The sequence below is a fragment of the Balaenoptera borealis genome, assembly GCF_965194805.1.
Source record: "Balaenoptera borealis genome assembly, chromosome: X".
NCBI classification, from domain to species: Eukaryota; Metazoa; Chordata; class Mammalia; order Artiodactyla; family Balaenopteridae; genus Balaenoptera; species Balaenoptera borealis.
Window position 1 is genome coordinate 42,395,030 of NC_138881.1, and position 25,172 is coordinate 42,420,201.

Below are 25,172 nucleotides of genomic sequence, written 5' to 3' on the forward strand. Positions count from 1 at the left end.
CAGCCCTCCTCCACCCGATGCCCAGACTTAGCTCTAGTATACAGTAGATGCTAATAAGTGTTGAATGAATGAACAAACGCTAAAGGAATGTGTCTGAGTGTCTTGGGGGCTCCTCCTGGCAGATGCTGACTCTAGCTTCTCTTTGCCCCTGTCCCGGCTCAAAGCACCTCGTAGGCACTTCCTCAGCCCGCCCCCCGCCTCGCGGGAGCTATTTGTCTCCGATAATTGCAGCGTTGGAGCTGGGCTGTTGGGAGTGGGTGGGTGCAGGTGTTCGCTCCGTGGGGCGCCAACCCCTGCCAGGCCTCATTGCCGGATGACGCGGAATCCGCCAGCGGAGGGAGCTTTAGGAGCGGGGAGATGGAAAACAAGCACTCCGGCCAATCAGAAAGTGCCTGCCAGGGAGGGTAGCCAATCAGGAAGCCCATAATTCGTAAATCGGGACTCTGCAGAGGGACGTGCTGGGTGACCCGGGGCACTGCGGAGAAGGGGGGCAGACATCAGGGCTACAGCAGGGACCAGGGACGGACACTCGCCTTCACTCCTGTCACACCGTGGCCACGGTGGAAAATACTGTTTTCCACCACAGGCCACTGCGACTTTGCCTGTGCTGCGCTCTTTGGCCTAGAAGATGCCATGGCCCCACTCCTGGGGAAGAGGCTGGTTTATTGAAGTCTGAGAGGTCAGGGGGTCAGAGTGGAAGAGAGAGATGTTAGAGCTTCTCATCCTCAGGGTTCTTTGCAGGGAGGCACCTGTAGACATGGCCGTTTCTCCTCCACCACCACCTTCTGCCCTTGCAGCACATCGCACAGTGCCGACGGTTTCCCCCAGAAGGTCACATTCTTCTCACCCTGACCTTCGACCATGGTAACGGTGGGCCTGGTGCGTTAGGGGTGGGGGATGAAGGCGAGAAGCTCAGGGAAGGCAAGAATGCATTCAACAAACTCTTATTGAGTGCCTACTGTGTGCCCAACACTATTTTTTTTTAAGCTGTGAGATGTTGGGCAATTTCTTTATCTCCCCTGTACCCCAGTTTTCTTCATCTGAAAAATGGGAATACTAGTAATACCCACCTCACTGGGCTGAGTGAGGATAAATGAGTTGATTCAGGTAAAGTGCTCAGAGTCATGTTGGGTACACAGTAAGTGCTCAATGAATGCTGGTAATTATTTGTTGATATGAGCTACCTTCTCTCACCTCTAAAACCTTTTATTTATTTCCCCATTGCCCACTGGAAAAAACCCAAATGCCTTGCCCTGGCATTCAAGCCTTGTTGTTAGGTGCAAATCCCTGCCCCCAAGTCAATCTCTAGTTCTCACTTCCACTTTATTCAAAGCCCCATGTCCAAAATGGTCTTTGCCTGGGTTATTTGTCCCACTAGGCAAGCTCTCCACTCACTCCCATTCCGATTCTCTCAATCAGTCCTTTCTCCATTCATTCCCTCCCTCTGTCAAGTCCTTCATGCCTCCATTCAACACCCCTAACTCATCTTCTGGACCCACTCTACACCCCACACCCAGAGACCAGATGGCAGGCTTTCCATGAGTTGGGAAGAGGCCACTTAATCTAGTAGTTTGATGCATGTGGAAATAAGGAAGGGGTAAGTGAGTGTTTTAACCCTCTCCAACACCTGGGCCACCCTGGCCACCTGGAAACACTTCGGGCGGCTGATCACCTGTGTCCGGGACTCTGCTCACACAGTTTACATGGTGGGAAAGCCTTCCCCAACCCCCTCCTGCCAGGGGAGGCCCAATCAGCTTCCTGGACCCAGATTGAGGTGGCAGTCCCTTTTCCACACACCAACCATTTCTCAGATGCCTTCTGTCAGGGCCCAGCGGACCTGGATCCCGTGGGGGAATCCATGGGATCTGGGTTCTGTGTGTCTGCAACTGTTTTGCCAAAAAGGCCTTAGAGTGCTTTGGGGCACGGGTGACTGAGGGAATGAGAAAGTGAATGGAGGCATGAGTGACTAAACGAGCAAGTCAAAAGCTTGGGTAACTGAGGGGCCAGAGCACATGGACACAGGAAGGACGGAGTGGATGGGAGAATGGCTGAGTGACTGAATGAGTCACTGAAGGGCACGGAGGCTACTGATTCTCCCCTCAACATCCTCTTTCTCAGCTTCTTCTTTAGTTTCTCCCCTCTTCCTACAGCTGCGAGATGGCACTCGGCCAGACAGGCACCTTGGACCCAGTGGTGGAAGCCCTGGTTGGGGGTGGCCAACTCTCCCACCCTGACTGCTGACATATCAATATCATGACCCCTTCCAAGGCACACTGCCCCCTCACTCACGAGAATTTGGGGAGCGTGGCCTTGCAGAGGCGCTGGCGGGTGCGGATGGGGTTGGGTCCACACGGGGGCATGCACAGCCCCCAGGTACTCCACTCCGACCAGGAGCCTTTCCCTGCCATGAGGGGAAGGGTTCCTGAGTCAGAATTAGAGGTCTTGGTGGGGTGGTGAGAGAGAGGCTGCAGGGACATGCGGTCTGCGGCAGAGAGTCAGAAAGCCCCTGTCCCTGCACCGGCTGCCGCACCCTCACAGCATGGTCTCTGGGGGCACTCACAGAGGCAGCGCTGGATGTTGTAGCAGTGCCGGATATCCTGTTGTTCCCCGCTACATCGCTGTCCGTCAAACTTGCGGCCCTTGCAGAGCCTGGAGCGGGTCTGCTGGCCTGGGATCTCCTGGCAGCTGATGTGTTTTATGCTCCGGCGGATGCAGGTACTCCACTCCCCCCAGAGCTCCCACTCTCCGTTCACTGCAGAGACAGGGGCAGCTGGGCTTGCACCAAAGAAAGGAGCCAGCAAGGGGGTTCAGAGGAAGGAATGGGGGCTGGGAGAGGGGGTGGGAATGATCAGATGTGGGAAAGGGGGATCAGAGTTGGAACCAAGGCATCGGAGCCAGGAATGGAGGAATCAGAGGCAGGAACAAGGCATTAACAGCGGGGACTGGGCAGCAGAGATGGGTGGGGGGCTTAGGCATGGAAATGGTGCATCTTGGGGTACTGACCGGGGCAGTGCACGGCCGTGTTGCAGATGTGGGTCCGGGTGGCATCACCGACACAGAAGGGGCCCCCGTGCTGGGGCACAGGGCGATCACATGTCCGTTGTTCCCGAGTCTGACCCAGGCCGCAGGTCACAGGGCAGGGGCTCACAGCGCCCCATGGCCCCCAGCCACCAGCCACTGTTGGGGAGGACAGGAGTGGGGAGAAAGGGCACCTCAATCTCCCCCCTCAGCCCCTAGACCCTTGAGACAGGCTGCTCCCAAACGAAGAGCTCCATGGTCACATGGTCTCAGATCGCTGTCCCTTGAAATGGCAGAGCATCTGTGCCTAAATCAAGAGCAGAGTGTCAGAGGCCTCATCCCCGAGTACCTGGGCAGGGTGGCAGGCCGGTGCAGGCCCGCTGCTCAGAGGATGACCCTGGGCAGGGATTCCCAGGAGGCTGCGTGGAGGGCTCAGGTGCAGAGCATGTGCGGCTTCGTCTCTCCTCAGATGCCTTGGGTCCACCGTGGCAGGTGCCTGAGCAGGGGCCCCAGGGGCCCCAAGCAGCCCAGGCCCCGTGTGCTGTGATGGGGTGGGGGTGGGGAGATGCCAAGTGTGGTCATGCATGCTGCAGTCCTCCCACCCTGGAAGTTCCCTGCTGTAACCCCCAGACCCACCCTGGGTGCCCACATCATTGCTCTGTGGTTGCCCTCACTCACTGGGGCAGACCTGTTTGGTGTCACAGGCCTCTGACTCCTGTGCCTCTCCTGGGCAGTGGCCCCCACACTTGGGGGTGGGGCGATCACATGCTCGACGACGAATCCGGGTCCCTTTAGAGCAGGTGACAGAGCAAGATGCCCAGGGCCCCCAGTTGGACCAGCCACCCATCTCTGTGGGAGAGAAAAGAGGGGGACAAGATGGAGGTGGTGGTGTCATTCAGGGGTCCAGGCTTCCTCATGTATCCCACATCAGCTAATCCTGTGCCCATTGTTTCTGCCACACCTGGCCCACCACCATTGCTCATCTGGACTATTGCAGTAGCCTTCACAGTGGTCCCTTTGCTTCACTACTCACCACATACAGTCTGTCGTTCTGACAGCGAGAGGGATCTGTCACAACCCAGGTCAGATCATGTTTTTCCGCCATCACTACATCAGTCAGAATAAAAGCCAACATCCTCACTGTGGCCCACAGGGATCAGTCCCCCTCTGACCTCACCTCCCACCACTCTCCTCCAGCCACGCCGGCCTCCTCCTCGACACCTCACAAACATGAAGCACACTCCCACCCTCAGGGCTTCTGCCCTGATAGTTCCCAGTGCCGGGTAACTGACGGTGCTCGCCCGCCTTGCTGCTCCTCCTCACCAGGACAGCACGGCTTGTCCTCACACGCCTGCAGCTGCCACTGGAGGGTCCCAGGCTCCACCTTCTCGGGGCATTGCCCGCCGAAGCCTATGCAGCGCCGGTGCCGCAGCTGGGAGCCCTCCGTGCAGGTCACTGAGCAGGGGGCCCACTCGGACCACGGTGACCATTGTGGGAGCCTGCAGAGAGAAGCACATGTCCCATCCTGGCACGCTCTGACAAGGATGGTGTATGGGACCACAGAGTGTGGGTAGGCACAGACAGGGGTGTGGGATAAATGTATGTGGAATGGAGTGATGAGAGTATCTACCTCTTAGTGATGTTGGGGAGGAGATGGGCACACAACAAATACTTAAATATCATTTACCTTCATGATCAGGAACCTGGAGTTACCCTTTGAAGTCCCCCAAGGACAGTGCCAGGCACGCAGTAAACAAGTGCAAGGACTGGGGGCCCAGAACTGCTGTCAGAAGCCTACCAGGCCACAGCCATGCACGGTAGCGGGCAAACAGGAAGTGCATAATAAATAGGAGCCATCATCCCAATGAGCTCAGAGACCCCATCAGAAATACCCCAGATCCAAGCCCCTGCATGGCATAATGCTAAACAGGTGGGACCTGTTGACAACTAGGGACCCAGAGCTGCCTTCAAAAATCCCCAAGCGCCCCATCCCCATGGTGTATCTGGGATATATATAGTAAAGAGTTAGAAAATACGTCTGACATACAGAGAGGGCTCAGTACACGTAAGCTGGCATCACGATTAGGAGACTAGAGATACCCTCAGAAATCCTCTGGCTACCCCCAACCTCTGCAATGCATCTGGTATGCCGGAAGTGCTCAATGAATATGAAGTGTCATTATAATTAGGGACCTGCAGCTGCCCTCAGAATTGCCCAAACTCTCCCCCTCCAGCAATGTGTCTGTATACAGTAAGTGCTCCATATGAGCTGTCATCACCATCTGGGGACTTGAGCTACCTTCAGAAATACCTGAGCTGCACCCCACCCACAATGCTTCTGGTATGCAGGAAGCGCTCAATACATGTAAGCCATGGCAGTTCTCAACTCGGGATGATTTTTACCGGTCTGGAGACATTTTAGTTGTTGCAAGTTGCTACTGGCATCTAGTGGGAGGCCAGGGATGCTACAACACGTCCTGCAACGCACAGGTCAGCCCTCACAACAAAGAATTTTCTGGCCCCAAATGTCAACAGAGCTGAGGCTGAGAGACCTGGAGCCATGGTCACGATCAGGGCCTTGGAGCCATGCTTGAGAATCTCAGAGAAGGCCAGAGCCCAAGTTCTGGGTCGCCCCGCAGACAGTCCTTTCTGCCTCCCCTCAAACCCCAGGCTCCCCCTAACCTGCACGCCATACAGAGCTTGCTGCCGGGCTCCTGGAAGGCGTAGTCAGCATTGAGACAGCAGTCTTCCGTGCTGACACCTCCCCCAAGGAGGCCCTTGCACTTGCCCGTGGATTCCTCATACTGGGTGAAGCAGAGTACAGGGTCTGAGCCTGGAACAGGGCGGGGGAGCACGGTCAGGGGTGGGGGGGGGGCCCAGGCACCCCTGGGGGCCAGCCGGGCCCCCACCCACTCACCTGTGGCTGGCAGGGTGAGCAGCGGCAGCGGCAGCAGTAGCAGCAGTAACCGGTGGGCCTGCACTCGGGGGGGCATGCTGAGCACTGCACCCCTGCAGCCCCGCCAGAAAGGAGGCCCGACTTTATGTGGGCTGATCTGCTCCTAGAGTCAGTGGGAAAGAGGAACCAGGAGCAGGAGGAACTAGGAGGGTGAAGGGCAGCGGTGGTGATGGGGGATGGCGGGGAGGGGAGGGTATCATGCAGGTCTCTTCAGCTCCGACCTCTCCCTTGCAACCTCTGTCCCTGAGCTTCCTCCTCTCCTCTCCCCTCCCTACTTCCTGCCTCACTCTCGGTCCTGTTTTGTTTGTCACTGTGTCCCCAACACCCTAGGCCCCGCCCAGCAGCCCAGTGGCACTCAATCAATGCTCTTTGGACAAATTCTTACTGAGGGGGAAGTGGAGCCTGGAAGTTGGAAGCAAGATTGAACTCCCTCGCTGTGTGACCTTGAGCAAGTCACTTGAACCTCTCTCTGAGCCTCAGTTTCTCCACCTGTAAAATGCACGCCCTCTACCACAATGACAGGGCCAAACTCACAGGGGTGTTGAACAAGGGTGAAGTGAGCATGGCATGCTCAGCGTGTCCCTCCTCGTGGGGTGGAGCGGGCATCGGGGTAATTACTTCATCCTCCATCCTGACTTCACCACCACCCTCCTCTTTCCTAAAAGTGAGGTTCATTGTGGTCAGCAATGTGGAGGGGAGGTCAGCACAAGGGAAGTGAGAAGGGGAAGTGGCAAGAGTATGGGGAGGAGAATTCAGAAGGACTGAACTGGGGATATCCACTGCCCCAGGGGCCAGCTGGGGACAACCTCAGGGCCCGAGGAAGGGGGTGGTTGGCTTGGCCATGTTCCATCAAGTATCTTGGGTAGGTAATACCTGCCACCCCTCCCCACCCCACACACAGCCTACATCATAGGGCGTGTTGCGAAGATTGGGAGTTAAGATTTTTAAAAGTCCTTAGCCCAGTGCCTGGCATACAGCAGGCGCTGTTTGTTAAATACACTGATTCATCATCTACTGAGCAACTATTGGGTGCCAGCCGTTCTGGGCATTGGCTGGAACAGACAACAAGACAGCCCAAAATCCTGGCCCTCAAGGGACTTACGCTCTAAAAGAGGCAGACAATAAATGTCACCTCCCTCACAGAAGCCTTCCTCAGCTTTTTGTAGGGCACCTCTCATTCTCTAGCCCAGTGGCTCTCAAACCTATATGTGCATCAGAATCATCTGGAAGGTTTGTTGAATCCAGATTGCCAGGCCCCACCCCAGTTTCTGATTCTGTAGGTCCGGGGTGGGGCTCAAGAATGTGAATTTCTAACAACGTCCCAGGTGACACTGATCCTGCTGGTCGGGGACCACACTTTAAGATCCATCATTCTAGTTCCTGACCCTTTACTTTTCTTTGTGGATCTCATGTAGAAAAACTATTCTTCGTAACCCTTATCTTAATTAATTAATTCCAATGCAGCCCATTTTCCATGCTCCACAGAGCCTTTTTTGTTTTTTTAAAATAAGTCCTAATGAGTGAAACTCCAGAGCCTGCTTTAAAAACAGGAATCTTTTTAATTAACAAAAAGGAGTCTAAGAATTAGGAAGGCAATGTCTCATTTCCCCTGCATCCAAGGAGGAACACCATTCTGCAAATTAAAACAAGGTTGAAGGATTCGATTTGGCCAGGCATTAAAACAGAACTTTCTCAAGAATACTGGTCTTGCTTTATGGGTGATAAGGTGTGTTGACATTCGTATCCGTTACAGATGTACTGTTTCCTGATTAACACAAGCCTGTCTTTGAAAGTGTGCTTTGAACAAAGGGGTTTTGTTATGCTTCTAGGACTTCAGACATCAGTGCTGTTAGCCTATGAAAACAAACTCCCCAAGAAACCTGTAATTCTGGTTGGCTGCTTTATCTAATCACCTGTTGCCCTGGTAATAATGTTATAATCGATACTTCCTTTGTTCCTAAACTGTATACCTACTCACTGGATTTCCCTGGGAAGGGGATTGTCACCACTTTCATCTTCTGCTACACATTTGGGCAATAAAATGACTGCAGATTTCTTATTTAAACAAAGATTGAGTCTTATCTCATGTAATCACTGCAACACCACCTAATATGATGTATTTGTTTGTCTGTTGTCCTCACTAAAATGCCAGCTCCACAAAGGCAGGGATTTGTGTCTGGTGTGTTAACTGCTGTGTCTGGAGGTCCTGGATGGGCACCAGCAAACAGTAGGTGCTCAATAAACCTCTGCTGAATGAATAAATAAATGCAATAAATAGAGCTTTAGAGATTCTGATAAGCGTGAAGAGGAATAATCTGGATTGGAGGTAAAAATGCGAGCATCACGGCAGGGAGATGTAGTGTCTCAAGTGCCGGGACTGGACCAGACCACCTGGGGAGGGCTTGGCTCGTGAGAAGAGGGAAGGGAAGCCCAGGCAAAGCCCCGGCGAACTCCAGCATTTCACGTTTTGGAGAACTGGGAGAAGCCAGCCCAGGGGCCTGAGGAGGAAGAGGACAGATGGAAGAGGGCCTTCCTCTAGGCCTGGCACATTCCATCCATGGGTTCTCACACACGAATTCAGCCTCATTTTCTCTTTTTCTTTTTTTTACATATTTACACACACACTTCTGAATTTAGCCTCTACTATAGTCTCTTACGAACAAGCTCACATACATACTCAAATGCACAGCCTCTCTCAGCCACTCAGGGAGTTGTTTACTGTCATTGGCCCCCAGTCTTACTATGGTCTCCTTCGGCCAAGACCACAGTTACCCTCACGGGTCAGTTTTGCACATCCACAGAGTCACGCCTTTTGATAGGATGTTTCCACCGTTCACTCGGGCCGTCATTTTCTCACATACACAAATGGTTAGTGATTTTAGCCACCAGTGGTCTCTCTGGAAGTTTCTCGTGCACACACCCACACCCACAATCACTCTTTCTCCCACCTCTTCACACTCGCACCCATTCTGCACACCCAGAGTCACTATGCTAAGAGTTTCACACGCATACACAATCGCACAGAGTCTCAGACACCGTCTTAGTCGCCTAGTCTCACATTTCTTTGCAAGCAGCTTCCAACATGCCCAGTCCTTGCTCTACAGCCTTTAATAAAGTCTCTTGCAGTTTTACACAGACCCACAGTTTCTCAGACACTCTCAGTCACTCGTTTTCTCAGACACTCTCAGTCACCCAATCAGTGTCACGGTCACTTGCCCTCACTCAGCCTCTGACATCCTGTCATCACTAATTCACCAATGTTACTAGGCTCTCAGTAAGTCTCACACACACAGCCTCTCATGGCCCATCTTAGTCGTTTACACCATCATCTGCTGCATCCAGCCAGCGTATCATGTACCCTCAGACACAATTACAGCCTCAGCGGTTTCTCACACACACTGATCGCATGGTCTCTGTGTCTCATTTACTCTGTTTCATTTTCTGTTTTTCACCAGCATGTAGTCTCCGGTTTAGTCTCTCATGAAACGTTTCACACTCTCACACGCTGCTCAGTCATCAGTTTTCTCTCAGGCGGCACTGACTTCCTTCTTTTTTACTCATCGCCTCTCACTCACAGTGAGGTGGTCTCTAGCTCACTTTCACTCACTCAGTCTCACCGTCATTTTCTCTTACACTTTCAGAGTCCCTGAACCTGTGGGCTAGACTGGAGTAGTAACTGCAAATCAATCTGCCACTAGGCTGAAGTACACACACACACACACACACACACACACACACACACACACAAATTACAGCCTCTCACGCTCTTCCAGTCGCGGCCACATTTTCTCAGTCTCTCACACAGTCTTTGCTAGTTTAGTCTCACAGGAACGGTTTTCATACACACAGTTGCGTATTCTGCTATCTTACGTCTCAGGCACCCATCCGGCCTCACAGCCATTTTCTCTCATACCATCGACCTCTCACACATACGCTCCCATTACTTTAGTTGATCCAACAGCCTTGCGTTAACAGTTTCACACACAAGCCATCTCCCAAACACTGAGTCACCTGCTCACTTACAGTGAAGTTCCTTACCTACGCACGGTCCCTGACGATCTCTATGGCACTTTCGTGCTCGTACAGGCTCTCACATGTTGTTTTGGTTACTCAGTCTGTTTTGCTCACCATCAGCCTGTTCAACAGTGACTGATGCGCAGTCCCCACTTCCTTCTCATAAACGTTATTTCACACACACCACCAGTTTCTCGTATAGTACCTTAATCACTCATTCAGTCTTACGGTGGTTTTCTGCCACCCAGCCACGATTTCTCACATAGGCACAATGTCAAGTTTGCAGTTACAACTTCCACTCTCTCAACACATGGCTTCACAAACGAACATGCGCAATCACAGCTTTCCATAGTTTTCTCTTTTTCACACACCTGGTTACCAATCTACAGTCTCTACCACTGTTTCGGACACACACCACCATGCTCTCTCACCCTCACGATCAATCTCACACCCTCACCGCCTTTCACATAGAGTCACGCCTCGGCACACAGTTACTTCCAATGGCTTTAGGGGGAAAAAAAATGCTAGCAGCCTCCAGCATCACCTTTAAAAATATATATTTACAGGAACAATTCCCCATTCTCTGGGACTCTTAGAAAAAAAGATCCATTTTTGGGGAAGTAAAACAAACAGTGGAGACAGGTGTAGCACCGTCCCCCAAATCACCAACCCCCAGGTTCCCAGACCCAGGCTGGGCCGGTGCTGACAGGAGGTGAACCCAGGAGTCCTTTGAACCCGCCCTTCTCCAGCCTGGAATTCACACAGGACAGGCTTTATGTCTCTCATTCCTCCCTCCCAACTCCAGGGACACTTAAAGGGTCCTTTGTACCCGCCCGCAGGAAATTGGGGGGCTGGGAGGGAGGGAGCTGAAAATACACGTTTGGTATCAAAAATAAACACTTGGGGGAGGCAGGAAGACCCCCTCCCCAAATCCCTTCCTTCCCACCCACCCTATCTCAGATATAGGAACAGATGCCTCCCTCTCCCCTATTGAAAAGCCCTGTTTAAAAATAGATTATACTATCAAAATGGCAGGGGGTGGGGGACAGGGAGACCTGGAGTACTGGTTGGAGGGGCCCCCCAGACGGGGACCACTCCCCAAAAAAAACCCTCCATTGGGAGGAAACAGGCAGGACCCCAGGAGTTTGGCAGACACAGGAATGGCTTCTCAGGGGAAGAAGAAAAAAAGGGGCATTCCTCCCCGGCCCAAAAAGGTGGTTGAAAAAGGACAAGCTGTCTGAGAGAAAGACCGGGGAGGTGGAAATTCCCATTTCCAAGGGTGTGAGCCTTCCTTGGCCAAAACTCCCAAACCGTTAAACAGCACAAATTCTTCCTGGACCCTTGGGGAGGGCCAGGAATAATAAACTACAGCAATCTAGCTCCTCTACCCACACCCCAAAATGGAGACAGGGCTCCCTCAGCTCCCCAAGGGCAGCCTGAGAAATAAATAAAGAAAGGTCCTTCTCAAGCCAGACCCCGACTGTCTCATCTTGGGGAAAAAATGTGGAGATGGGGGAGATGCCCTTGCCAACCCCCCCTCCCCGAAAGAGTTGGGCCAGGCTCCTCCCAGTGGCCTTCAAAAAATAAATAAATAAACCGTCCCCACCACTGCAGTAGGAGACGTGTAAGAGCGGCCACTGGGGGACTGACCAAGAAGAGAGAAGTTGTATGTTTTCTGTGGAAGGGTTACTGAGAGATCCTTTCTCCTAAGAATCCCCACCCAACCACAACCACAGCACGAGTCTGTCAGCTGAACTATGTTTCTCCTTGAGACGGCTGGCTGGAGAGAAGTTCAGGGCATGGATGGAGTGACCCCAGAAAGGGGTGGTGGTGGTGGTGGTGATAGTCATGGCTTCTGGGGCCCTGGGGAGAGCACCACGGGGGTTGAGAGGCCATCCACGCTGATGGAAGGGATGTGCACCTGGGCGCTGCCACTGGACGGAAACTGGGGACAGAAATAGGGAGAGGTCATGGATTGGGACCGTGCTAGGATCTCTCACCCTTTCCAAGATGGGGGGAGCTGATCCTACCTGGAAGGAGAGCTTGGCCGGGCTACGGGGTGCAATGGGACTCAGGGTGCTCCAGAAGTGAATGCTGGGGGGCAGCGAGCTGGGCGTCAGCAGCACCGGGGTCTGTGGGGAAGGGGTGGTCGGGGCGCAAGTGAGCAAGAGAGCAGGTGTGGGAAAACCAAAGGAACTTGGTTCCAGCCCCGCCAGATTTCCCACTCATACTTCCGAGATCACTCCTCAAAAGTGCACAGGCCTGGACCATAACTACTAAGGCCATGCCCGTGACAGCTCTCCAGCTTTACACAGACAACCCCTCCTAACTCTTGAGGGCCCACCCCAGCCTCATTGGGCAAGACCACCTACAAGACCCCACCCACATGTCGCTTTCAAACCTCACCATCCCAGTAGCTCAGGGTCAACTTCCAACTCTTATCCCCCACCTGCATACCTCACAGGAAACCCGCCAAGCAAATCCCAGACCCAAAAGCCCCGCTTAGGTTCCTCAAGCTATGCTCCAACCCAGAAAGAGTTCCTGCAGAAAGCCTCTCGGGCCCCTCAGTCCCTGCCCACAGAACTCCCTAGACCTGCCCTTCTTTTGGGGACCCGACCCCTCGGCATTGCAGGCTTGGTCGCCTGGTAGCAATCAAGCCCCGTCTCTCCGCGCAGCCAACCCCACTCGAAGGCTCCACCCTCCCACTCACTCAGAGGTAACCGCATTGGCCCTCGCGGTAGGTCTAACTCCTCCCACCCCCACTCCGCCCCAATCCCATTCATTCCAGGTGCCAGCCCCGCCCCTTCGAAGGTTCTCACCAATGTGTGCGTAGGTAGCAGGGAAGGCGTCAGCGCTGGGCCTGGCGCCTGCAGACCGGAACCAGTTCCCGATCCCGGAGTCCGTTCGGGTCCCGGCCCACCCAGCAAGCTCGGGCTGAGTGGAAGCTCCAGGTCCCGGGGCTTCCGGCCCTTCTGAGGCTGGGCGATCTCCGTGCTGGAAGTTGTGGAAGCCGCAAGGCCGCCCACCGCCGCAGTTTCCATAACGACCGCGGGCAGGCGGGCTGGCACGCCCTCCGCGGGAGGGGCTTCTGGCTCGGCCTTGGGCTCAGAGGGCTCGGCCTTGACGGCTTCCAGGACAAACCCCGCCTCCCCAGTGGCTGCGGCTTCTAACTCTTCCTTGGGCTCTTCCACTTTGACTTCTGGGGGCAGTGGCCGGCCCAACCCAGGCTCCATATTTGGCTCTTCGGATTTAAGGTTTGGGGCCTCGGGTGGGGTCAGGATGACCTGGGAGAGGAACAAGTGCAGAGGGGGTGCCTAAGGATTGCTGGGGTAGTGAAGCCAATTATTTCCCTTGGAAAGCGGGACCTGGTAGTGGGAGCAGGTCCTCCAATAAGACGTGGGACTTTGCCAAGGAACTGGGGCTCCTTCTGGAGTAGGTCCTCCTATCTGGGGGCAGGGGAGGGGTGAGACACCTGATAGCTGCCTTTAGGGGCGGGACACCAGGAGATACCGCCCCCATTCACGAAAGCAGTGGTTCTCAGAAATTTGCTTTATGGACCAGCAGCATACGCCTCATCTGGAAACTTGTTAAAAATGCAAACTCTCAGACCCATCCACAGACCCACATAAACAGACATTCTGGGGGGTGGCCCCCCGAAATCTGTGGCTTAAAAAGCCCTCCAGGTGCTTTCTGATGAGTGCTAAAAGTGTGAGAACCAGTGCATTAAGCAAACACATTCAGGACACCTACTACATGTTGGGTGTACTGCTAATTGTCGTGTACTTAATTTCCTTCTTCCTTCCCAGGCTTTGCATAGCTTTCCTCCCCATCCCTTTCTCCAAGGGGACTTCTGTGTCCCTCCTTCCACTATATCTCCTTTAATAGGACATTTATGTCCCCCCTCCTCCCAGCCCCCCTCCTCATTTGGGAATTGTACATCCCTCCTCTTGCTGACTTTCCGGGTTCTAGTCCTTACCTGCAGAGGCAGGCCGGCCTCCTCAGCCTCCAGGCAGGCCTCCAAGGGGCTTGGACTGGTGCTCCTGCTCCCCGAGGGGGGCACTGCTGCTCCTGCAGGGGCGGTGCTGGGGAGCACTGTGGAAGGCCGAGGATGAGAGGGCGGCTGCGGCTGCGGCTGCAGGGACTGGATGGTGAAGGTGGAATAGAGGCCCGAGCGCATGTAATCGTTCCGGCTGCTGCGCGCCAAGCCACCCGGGCCTGCCACTCCTGCACCCTTGGGTGTGCCTGGCTTCCCAGAGGCAGTGTCCCCGGGGACGGCATGTACAGCTGTGGTGCCCACATTTGCCACAGTGGAGGTGACAGACACCTCAGGCTGGGGCGGGCAGTCCTCAGTGGAGCACCCCGCGACCTCGGGGTAGGACACAAACTTGTAGACGAACTTCTGGCCACTCACTTTGCGGATGATGTTCTGGGAAGGGGGGAGACAGGATAGAGGGTCTTAGAAGAAAGGGCCAGGGAGGGTGCGGATGGTGAGGGGGTGAAGGGGTGTTGTCTCCTATAGTGCCTTTCTTTCCTCGTGCCCCTCTCCTGTCCTTTTACATATACACCGTCCCACCTCAGTGTCTGCCTCCCCATAGGTTCCCCCTCCCAGCTTCTTTCACATCTCACCCATCTCTCAATTTGGGGTCTCCTCCGTTGTCCTCCAGTTTCTACTGCTCTCCCCCAACCTGATTCCCCTCTCTGTATTCTCCCCCAGCTTCTCCTCCTTTTCTGTCCCCCCCCCCACCCATAATCCTTCCTTTAGTCTAATGCCCTTCTCCCCTCCACGTCTCCTTCCTGTCCATCCCCCTCCAAGTCTCCCTCTGTCACACTCTCTGCATCTCCCTCTGTCCAATTCCCCCACCCCCACCTCAGATACACACAGCCACACCCACAGGCTCCTCTCCACACTGGGGCCCATCTAGGGGAGTAGATCCAGGAGCAGGCTTTCCTCCTGGCTCCAGGAACCAGGAGTGTCTGTGGGCTAACAGGGCCAGGCCCTGGGGCTGGCTGCCAGGACAGTTTTGGAGTCTAGTTTACGCAGTAAGACAGGAAAATGAAGTCACTGATAATAAATATTGGAAGAGACTAAATGAATGTAGAAGAATGTGGTGATGAATTGTTAATAAACATGAATTATTACAGGATTATTTAAAGCTCTTGACACAGACGTGGAACAGGGCAAGGTCATCAGGGAGGACAGGATGGGGAGCCTCATTCTTAATACTGTTGGGGAGGTTTAAGCTGACGCAATTGGAAAATGAAGTCACTGATAGCAACTAACAAGAATTTAAAATACTGGTATAAATATTGGGAGAATCTTAAGGCTGGCTTGGGTGGGTCACAGAGCACGTTTTGGGTATTTCAGGACAGGTCTGGAGGGTCTCAGGGATATTCTGGTGGTCTCAGAGCACAGAGTGAGGCAGCCTCATTATTAATATTGTTTTAGAGGTTTGAGCTAAAGGATTAAAATATAAAAATGGAATAAATGCTATAAATGAGTTAAGGGTGTGAAGCACAGGTCCAGGGCTGTTCTGGGGGACAAGAGGCATCTGGAGGGCACTAGAGCACCCTGGGGACATCTTAAGTGTTGGTCATGTATCTCACAGGGTGGGTTTGTGTTTCTCAGAAAAGGAATGAAAAGGGAGATTCATTAATATTGTTTTGGAAGTTGCAAAGGGGGTTGAAAGGAAGGGGAATTGGATGAAGGCAGTCAAAACGTACACACTTTCAGTTATAAGAAAAATAAGTACTAGGGATGTAATGTACAACATGATAAATATGATCCACACTGCTGTATGTTATATATGAAAGTTGTTAAGAGGGTAAATCCTAAGAGTCCTCATCACAAGATTTTTTTCTTCCTTTTTCTTTTATTTTGTATCTATATGAGATGATGGATGTTCATTAAACTTATCGTGATGAACATTTCTTGCTGTATGTAAGTCAAATCACTATGCTGTCACCTTAAACTTATACAGTGCTGTGTGTCAATTATATCACAATAAAACTGGAACATGAAAAATATTGTTTTGGAAGTTTCAGGTAAAGAAATAAGAAACTGACGGGACTTCCCTGGTGGTCCAGTGGTTAAGACTCCACGCTCCCAATGCAGGGGGCCCGGGTTTGACCCCTGGTCAGGGAATTAGATCCCGCATGCCGCAACTAAGAGCCCGCATGCCACAACTAAAGATCCCACGTGCTGCAACTAAAGATCCCGCATGCAGCAACGAAGATCCTGCATGCCACAACTAAGACCCGGTGCAGGTTTATTAAAAATAAATAAATAAATAAATAAATAAATACTTTTAAAACAAAAGAAATAAGAAACTGAAATAACTGGTATAAATATGGGGGGGTTATCTAGCATTGGTTTGGGAGTCTGAAAGGATAAGATAAGGAAAATGTACAATTTTAGCTATAGGAATAAGATGATAAATTAAAATAACTGATATAAATATTGGAGTGGACCAGTGTTGCTCTGGGAATACAAGAGGATGGGGTGTGGAGCGGGCATTATACATGTTGCTTTGGAGGTCTTAGCTAACGGAATAAGAGATAAAAAGAATTGATAAAAACGTTGAGGGTCCTGGAGAATGAGGTAAGGAAAGGTTAGTATAATGCTGTCATGGAGGCTTTGATTCTAAGAATAAGGATATTCTAGAATTCTTATTCTGGGATAAGAGATTACGAAATAACTGGGGGAGCCCAGGACTGGCCTAGGATGAGGAAGAGTCATTACTAAGAGTTTTCAAAAGTTTTGGCCAGAGGAATAAGGCAAGAAGATGAAATGTCGTGCGGGGCATGGTGGGACAGCAGGACTTTGGGGATCTCAGAGAGAGTGGAGTGAGTAGGGGGTCACTGTTAATGGTGCTATGAAGGTTTTAGCCAAAGCTAAAATAAAATACAAGAAAATAAAACAACTGAGATAAATGCTTAGGGGCCCCCATGTTCGTGTAAGAGTACCAGAGGATGGGGTAAGAAATGGTAAATTTTAATATCGTTTTCAAAGTTAGAGCTCTATCAATTTAGTCAAGAAAATGACATCACTGATTTAAATGTTTGGCACAGGCCAGGGGGTGGGGTTCCTGGCCCTAGTCTCAGACACCTTACCTTATCATAGTAGTACCGCAAGGCCCGGCTGAGCTTGTCATAATTCATGTTGGTCTTATTCTTGCGCAGCCCCCAGAGCCGGGCCACCTCCTCAGCATCCACCAGCTTGAACTCACCGCCATCCCGGGAGGTCCAGGAGATGATGTGGCCATTGCCTTGCTCTCTCAACAGCTGCAGCAGAAACTGCCACAGCGTCACAGAAGGGTCCATTGCTGGGGGAGCGCTCACGCCATCCCAGGGGTACCTGGAGAGCAGAAAGCTCAGAGCTGAGAGGTTGCAGACACAGGAAGGGGAAGAGGTCAGCAGGAGGAGGATTCCTTTCTTGCCATCTTGCCTCCACCTCTGTCCCCAGCTGCCACCACCATTCCCTGAACGCCCTCAGCCTGGCTTTGGATGACTCCTGTAATGCGATGAGACTTCTGGGGATGCTAGGATAGCGTCAATGTCTTCTGCGTGTGGGACAGATGTGAACCTCTGGGGGCCAGAGGGCAGACTGTGACACGCAGAATAATGCCCCTCACCCAAAGATGTCCGCATCCTAATTTCTGGAACCTGTGAGTATATTATGTTACCTGGCAAAAAGAACGTTGCAGGTGAGTTTAAGGTTATGGGCCTTAAGCTAGAGACTATTTGGGTGAGCTCAATCTCATCACATGAACTTTTTTTTGTGGTTACAATATACCCTTGTTGCTTATTTATTTTATACAGATCCTACAACCTCAAGGAATTGAATTCTGCCAGCAACCTAAACGAACAGGAAATGGATCATCCCCTGGAGCTTCTGGAAAGGAATACAGCCCTGCCGACACCTGGATTTTAGCCTGGTGAGACCTGTGCTGGCCTTCGGACCTCCAGAACTCTAAGAGAATAATTTGTGTTTTAAGCAGTTAAAAGTTTGTTATAATTCGTTACAGCACGAATAGAAAACTAGAATAAGGCCCCTCACCTGAACATTTTCATTTGCATCTTCTACCACATCAAATATTAAGTTTTCCAGGAGGTTCCTTCTGCCAGCTCCTCGCAAAGGCTGTTCACTTCATGCTGGGTTCCCTTCCTCTGCCTAGAAGTCTTCTCCATCGTTCAGTTCCCAGCCCCAAGGGCCTTGCCTTTATGAAAATTCCTAACACTGAATGTCTGCTCTCTTCTGTCTCTCTACCCCACGCTCCTCTGACCCATCTCTGTCCCTCTGTGTTCTCCTTCTTGACAACAGCAATAATGAACATTTATTGAGTGCTAAATACATGCCAGGCATTGTACCAATCAGAGGCAATATGGCCTACTGGACAATCAGCCTCTCCAGAGCCAGACCACCAGGGCTGGAATCCTGGTTCTGCTACTTATTAGCAGTGTGACACTGGGCATGTTCTTTAACCTCCTGTGCCTCAATTTTCCCATCTGTAAAATAGGGATAATAGTAATACCACCTAGCTCATAGGGTTATCGTACAGATTAAATATACTATGCCTGGGGTATGATAAGCTCTTATGAAATATTAGTTTCTAATTTGTTCATAATTCCTTATCTGCTATGCCAAAACCTGATCTGAAACAAAATAAGGCCTTTTGTGGTCTTCACTGATCCTCACTTGGTGTGACTGTTCATACATCTTGCTGCAGAAATCTGAATGTGGCTGATTACAGAGCCCACTAAGGGTGTTATGTAACATCTTGTATGTATACCTTGTCACCTTTCTAAAATCTGAAAAATTCAAAATTGTGAAACACATCTGGCCCCAAGGGTTTTAGATAAGGGCATGTAGACCTGGATTGCTATTTCTATAGCTATTGACTCATTTCTCTCTCATCACAACTTTGGGAAATAGGTACTCTTATTATCTCTAATTTACAGATGAGGAAGCAGAGGCACAAAATGTCTAAATGACATGTACAGGCCACACAGCCCTAAGTGGCAGAGCCAGGATTTGGACGCAGGCAGCCAAGTTCCAGGTGTCTGATCTTTTCAACCATTAGACTAAACTGCCCCTTGCACTGACTGCTCCCTCAGCATGTCGAGCAGAGAACAGGACCCTCCTGGCCCCGCCCCCCCCACCCCATAACTGCTCCCTTTGCTGAGTGTGAATTGGAAATAAACATGAGGTTCCTTTTCCTTAAGGAATGAGCTTTCATCAATCAACTGTTCACCCAGCTGGGACTGTTGGGTTAAGAATAAGACCTTCCAAATCGGAAGGTTTCAAAGAACCTCCCTCTATTATTTATAGCTTGAGTCTTTAATCTGTAATGAAATACAGTCTGATCCTCTTATGTCTGAGCTGTTTCGAAGTTCATTCTGCAGACACAATTTTAGGCAATTATCTAAGTCACAAGGCCACGAAGTGTCCAGATCAGAGTCCCATGATCAGAGACCTTGCTGGGTTTATTTGGAAGGCCTGTTTGTTTCAGAGGCACAAAGAGACCAGTGTGACTCCTGGTGGCGACAACAGGCAATTTTACCAGTTCCTCTTTCAGTAGCCACAGAATCTTTTACTTAAGGTGAAACCTGACGGTTGGCTTCAAGCCTCAGCAGCACATGGGGTTTTGTATTTTGTTTATTATCACGTCTCCCATGTGACCCCTAATAAGAGTTCTAGTCATATGCCTCACTCAGATGTGTTTACTTCTCTTTATTTCGTTCATTTAGCAAGCATTTTTGGAGGGCCTACTGTGGGCCAGGTGCTGGGGATACAGCAGTGAATACAACAGTCAAAAATCCCTGCTCTGGCAGAATTCACATTTTAGTGGGGAAGACAGACAAGAAACAAGATAAACAAGAATATGTCAGATGGTGATAAGAGCTCCGGGGGGGAAAAAAAAAAATGAAGCAGGGAAGGAGTTCTTATTTTTGAAAGGGTAGTCAGGGGAGGGTAGTCACGAGGTGATATTTGAGGAAAGACCTAAGAGAGGTGAAGGCATCAGGTCTGTGACAACCTGGGGAGCAGCCATCCAGGCAGAGGAAATAGCCAGGGTGAAAGGCCCTGAGGCTGGAGAGCCTGTCAGGTCAGAGGAAGGGAAAGGAGTCTGGCGTGGTCAGAGAGAAGGCAGTGAGGGGAAAGTACCAGAAGATGAGAACAGAGGGGCAGCAGGGGCCAGACTAAGTAAGGCTTTTTCGGGCCCTGGAAGGGCTTTGACATTGACTCTGAGTGAGACAGGAGCCATGAGAAGGCTGTGAATAGAGGGGTGACAGGCTGTGATTTGGATTTTAACAGGATCCCTCTGGCTGTTGTGAGGAGAACCAACTGTACGGGCTGAAGAGGCTACTGCAATAGTCCACGTAAGAGATGGTGGTGGCAGCAGTGGAACTGGCGAGAAGTGGCTGAGTTCTGGATAAAATCTGAAGGCAGAGTGAACAGGATTTGCTGGCAGATAGGATGGGGGTGGGGTGGGGTAAGAGAGGTGCCAAAGGTGATTCTAGGTTTGTGGCCTGATCACCTGAGATGGCAGCACTGCGGGAGAGCAGGTTTTGAGGGGAGATCGGGAGATCAGTTTTGGAGATGGTCAGTCTCAGAGGCCCTGTGAGATACCTATGTGTATGCCAGGAAATAATAATACTGATCTAAAAAATAGGAACCAGTCACAGAGCCCTTACTGTGTACTGCAAACCATTTTAGTCACTTAACGCATTCAATCCTCAAACCAACACTATGCATGGGCATTATTATTACCCTCCCGTTATCCAGATGAGGAAATGGAGGCACAGAGAAGTTAAGTTAACTTGCCTAAGGTCACACAGCTGGAAGTTAGCAGAGCCAGGGTTCAAACCCAGGCAGTTTGGCACTAGGCAGTGATCCTGGCCACCTTGCTCCATCAGCTCTCTATAGAGCAAAACAGAAGGGTAAGATCCTACAGGGGGACAGGGATGCTATTTTACACAGGGTGAGCAGGGAGGGCTTCCCTGAGGAAGTGACATTTAAGCAGAGATCTGAAGGAGGGGAGATAGCAAGCCATGCTGACATCTGTGGGAAGGGTGCTTCAAGCACAGGGAACAGTGTGCACAAAGGCTCTGAGGTGGGCCCAAGCTTGGCATGGGCACCCTGAGTTAATCCAGTTCCCATCTCAGAATATGTATGTGCTGTTCTCCCTGCCAGGAGTGCCCTTCCCCCTTCCCCACACATGATGAACCCTTTATTACACACATCATCAAGTTCTGGTATCTCCCAGGCAGAATTAATTCTTCCTCTGTGTGATCCAATGTGCCGAATAACCTGTCTGCCCTTGCAGATCTGTTCTTCTCTCTGGGTCTCCAGCCTCATACTCCTGTCCTGTTCTAGCTGTGTGACCTTGAGCAAGTTACTCAACCTCTCTGGCTCTGTTTCTGTACCTGTAAAATGGCGGATATGTCACCCTCAAAGTAAAGTATCTGCAAGATACACCTACTCTCAAAGGCTTTTGTGAGGATTAAAGGTCAGTATATGTAAAGGACTTAGAAAAGTTATCTCTGGGACATAGCAGATACTCAAATGTTACGATTGGCTGGCTTGACACTCTACTCCCTCCCCAGCCCCTCCCCCACAATCTTATGTATCAGCATGGCCTCACTATCTGGCTCCCACCAGCTTTCTGACCTTGCCTCCTACCTCTCCCTCCACTCTGCTCCAGCCACTCTGGCCTCCTTCATGGCCCTTGAACATGCCAGGCACAATCCCACCTCAGGGCCTTTGCACCGGCTGTTCCTTCTGCCTGGTACACTCTTTCCCTAGGCATTATGGCTCCCTTCCTGAACTCCTTCAGGCCTTAATTCAAGAAGCACCTTCTAAGTGAGGCCTGCCCTGTGCCTAAGATTTCAACCACCCTGATACTCTATTCCTACCTTCCCTACTTCACTTTTCCTCCTTAGCACTTGTCTAACATACTAACTAATTAGACTTATTTATATAGTCTGCACTCTTAGCAAATGTCTGCTCCACAAAGGCAGGAATTTCTGCCTGTTTTGTTCCCTCCCATATCCCCAGCACCTAGAATGCCTGGTGCTCTGTAGGTGCTCTGTAAGTGTTTGTTGAATGAACAGTCCCGACTAACCAGCCTCTTTTAACTAGCTCTCTTATGCCCTCTTCATCTCCATCTGCCCCCCACCCTGATTTGTCTGATATTATGTTTTTCCCATTCATTCGTGCAATAAATTCTTATCAAGTACTGGATAAGAATTTTAGGTGCTGGAGACCCAGCAGTGAATAAGCAGACAAAAAGAGTCCCTCATGGGACTCCCATTCTAACGGGGAAAGACAATAAATATGACAAACTGGTAAACTATACAGTGTGCCTGACAGTGATAAAGGGGAAAGACACAAATAAAGCAGAGAAGGGGTCTAAGTCTTGCTGGGTGTGCAGGTTCAGATGGTCAGGGACGGGTTGACATTTGAACAGAGCCCTGAAAGGATCCACACAGAGATGGGGGTAGAGCGTTCTGGGCAGAAAAAATAGCCAAGGCAAAGGCCCCAAGGCTGGGTCACACCTGGTGTTTTTGAGGATGAGTTAGGAGGCCAATGTGGCTGGAACAGAGTTTGGGGGGGGGGGGGCGGTGCGTAGGAGGTAAGGCCAGAGAAGTTACTTGTTTTATTAACTCACAGGTATTCTTTATTTACATTGGAGGGTATTCTAGTTCTGATTCCCCCATTTAACCAGTGAGGAAAGAGGTGCAGAGAGAAAGTGGTTAAACCACTAAGGTCACATAGCTGCTGGGATCGGGGGTGGATGGGTGCTGAGACAAGGTGTGGAATGGAGACAGCTCTGCAGGCAGAGGGAACAGCAAAAACAAAAGCGTGGAGATGGGAACTAATTTGGTTTTTAAGGAGTGGGGCCTCGCGTGAGGTGAGATGAAACGAGAGAGGAAAGCCTCAAAAATTATCCTATGTTCTGAGGGGCAACCTAACCTGGTACCTACTGATCACCTCTGTGTAAGGTATTTAACCTCCCTATGCCAAACTTCCCTCAGTACCTAGCTCATAGGGTGGATTAAATGAGCTCATTAACATACAGCATTTTGCCTGGTACACAGTAGGTGCTCAGTAAGTGTTAGCTCCTACTGGCATTATCACTATCACGAATGTATTCATTTACTGGAGGGAGGCAGGATGTCTTAGTGGTTAAGAGTTGTGTATGAGAGGGTGTGTTCTAGAGTAAAAAAGTCCTGGGTTCAACAAGCACACACGCTGATCCACTATTAAGAAGGTGGGAGGGTGGCAGGGAAGGCCACAGACTGATCCACCACAAGGAAAGGAGGGGGGAAATAAAAGCACACAGGCTGACCCTCCTGGAGGGATTACAAAGCACTGGACTCACAGGAGGGTACACTGGAGGGGTGTGAATGCAATCACATGGGTGGCAGGAAGGCCAATGCACAGATCCACTGCAAAGGTGTGTGTGTGTGTGTGTGTGTGTGTGTGTAAAGGCTCACCTTATTTACTAGGGGCAAGAAGAGCAGAAAAGCACATTGACTCCTGCACAATAGTGGAGAGGGAGAAAAGCCACCCCACAGACTGATTAAAAGGAGAGGGGGACAAGGCCATGGACTGGGCTACTGAAAATGGGGAGATATAAAGCACTAAACTGACCCACTATTAAAAGGAAGGGAGAAGCCCAAGGACTGGACTGACAGTCTACAAAAAAGGGAGGACAGGGCAATGTGCTGATAAGCAGGAGGACGTGAAAACAAGCATGTAGACTGATCCACTGTAAAATGGTGTGTGTGTGTGTGTGTTTGATAAAGCCATGGACTGATGCATTGGGGGATTGGAGGCAGGAATACAAATTCACAGATTAACTCACTGTTGGGGGGGTGGGTACAACGCTACGGACTGACTCACTACAGAAACAGCAGGGATGAAAAAACAAGGCCACAGACGGGGCCCCTGAAAGTTGAGGACAGGAGAATACAAACACTCAGACGCACCTACTGTCAAGGAGGTGGACATTGCCGGAGACTGGTTCCCTACAAGCGGGGATCTGGGGCAAGACCACGGCCGAGTCTACTGTAAGGTGGGGTGGGAAGAAATACAAACACGCAGACCGACCCATTATAAAACAGGAAGGGAGGTTAAGCCACGGGGCAAAGGGCCAAAGGGAGGGGACAATGGCACAGGTAGGTCCACCAGCCGAGGTGGTGGTGGTGGGGAGTCGAACACCAGCAGGCCATGGGCCAAGCCACATCCCCCCGCGCGGGGGCGGGAAGGATACACAGGGTCACGGACCGGGCCCTCCACCCTCCAGGCCCCGGGCTCACCTGTGTGTAGCGCAGCGGCGGTGTTGGCAGCTCCGGGGGGCGGGGGCTCCATGCGCGGCCCTACCGCCCCCCAGGCCCGGGCTCCGAGGCGGCGGTGGCGGCAGCGGTGGCGGCGGCAGCACCTAGAAGCCGCCCCTGCGTTTCCCCACTGCTCACGTGGGCCCATGAAGGAGGAGCCGAACGTTCCGCTGCTCGCTGATTGGCCAAAGCACCGTGGATCGACGGCGCGGCTTCCAGGGCTGGGGAGGCGGGCCTTGCTCCACAGAGCTATGTTGTGATTGGCCCGAGGGGAACTGGTGGACCGCAGATGGTCACCTGGGTTCCGAGGGGGCGTGCTCGACCCCTCCAGTGCTCCACGCTGATTGGTTCAAGACAGATGGCTAGGTCATGGGCGACAGCAAGGTTCGGGGGACGCCTGCCTCGCACTGATTGGCCTATACGGGATTGATGGAAGACAGCCAGCGTCCGAGGATAGGGGTGGTTAGGCCCTGCTTTCTACTGATTGGCGGCCGAGGGACTCTTAGCTGCCAGAACCCCTAACGGGGCGGTGCCAAACTCTACGCAGCTCAGCGGAAGCGGGACTTGTATAGAAGTACACAGGCGTAGCAGCCCGCAGGGAGGAGGTCTGGCAAGGGTTCCGCGTAGGCGGGCAGGGTAACTCTGTAGTGATTGGCTAGAAAAGACGAATTTAGAACCGAGCAGCTGCCAGACAAGCGAAGGAGTGTTGAGTGGCGGAAACTAAATGCCTACGAGGGCGGGTCGAGCTGCAGCTGGTAATAAACCGGTGGAACCAGGCTCTGCATCGATTGGCGGAAGCTTGACTCAACCTAGAATAGGGGCTGGACCAGGGAGGGCGGGATCA

At 51.7% G+C, this 25,172-nt stretch overlaps 2 protein-coding genes and 1 pseudogene across 5 annotated transcripts in view; 1 reads left to right on the top strand and 2 right to left on the bottom strand.

Annotated features, from left to right (window-relative positions):
• Window positions 1–646: 646 nt before the first annotated feature.
• CFP (complement factor properdin) lies at window positions 647–10,409 on the bottom strand. Its single transcript, XM_082378192.1, is given in 11 exon segments — window positions 647–730; window positions 732–876; window positions 2,290–2,401; window positions 2,561–2,752; window positions 3,004–3,177; window positions 3,368–3,559; window positions 3,697–3,867; window positions 4,342–4,517; window positions 5,701–5,851; window positions 5,936–6,077; window positions 6,509–10,409. Coding segments are annotated over 11 exon segments (1,617 nt in total). The 5' UTR covers window positions 6,650–10,409; the 3' UTR covers window positions 647–709.
• LOC309621113 (retinol dehydrogenase 12 pseudogene) overlaps window positions 9,736–25,172 on the top strand; it is a 339,175-nt pseudogene continuing 323,738 nt past the window's right edge. The window contains exon 1 of the transcript XR_014249879.1: window positions 9,736–9,746. The product of XR_014249879.1 is annotated as a retinol dehydrogenase 12 pseudogene (transcript). The remainder of the gene's footprint in view (window positions 9,747–25,172) is intronic.
• ELK1 (ETS transcription factor ELK1) lies at window positions 10,529–24,483 on the bottom strand. 3 transcript variants are annotated; one of them, XM_082378195.1, is made up of 7 exons: window positions 24,311–24,475; window positions 18,045–18,204; window positions 17,099–17,342; window positions 13,965–14,414; window positions 12,808–13,272; window positions 12,019–12,120; window positions 10,529–11,933 (listed from the first exon to the last, which is right to left on the bottom strand). In XM_082378195.1, exons 2-7 carry the CDS (start codon window positions 18,062–18,064, stop codon window positions 11,835–11,837), a joined length of 1,380 nt encoding a protein of 459 aa, XP_082234321.1. In that variant the 5' UTR covers window positions 18,065–18,204; window positions 24,311–24,475; the 3' UTR covers window positions 10,529–11,834. The 3 variants fall into 3 exon arrangements, with proteins under 3 accessions (XP_082234321.1, XP_082234320.1, XP_082234322.1); XM_082378194.1 differs by lacking the exon at window positions 18,045–18,204 and having other exon boundaries at window positions 17,099–17,364; window positions 24,311–24,483; XM_082378196.1 differs by lacking the exon at window positions 18,045–18,204 and having other exon boundaries at window positions 24,311–24,474.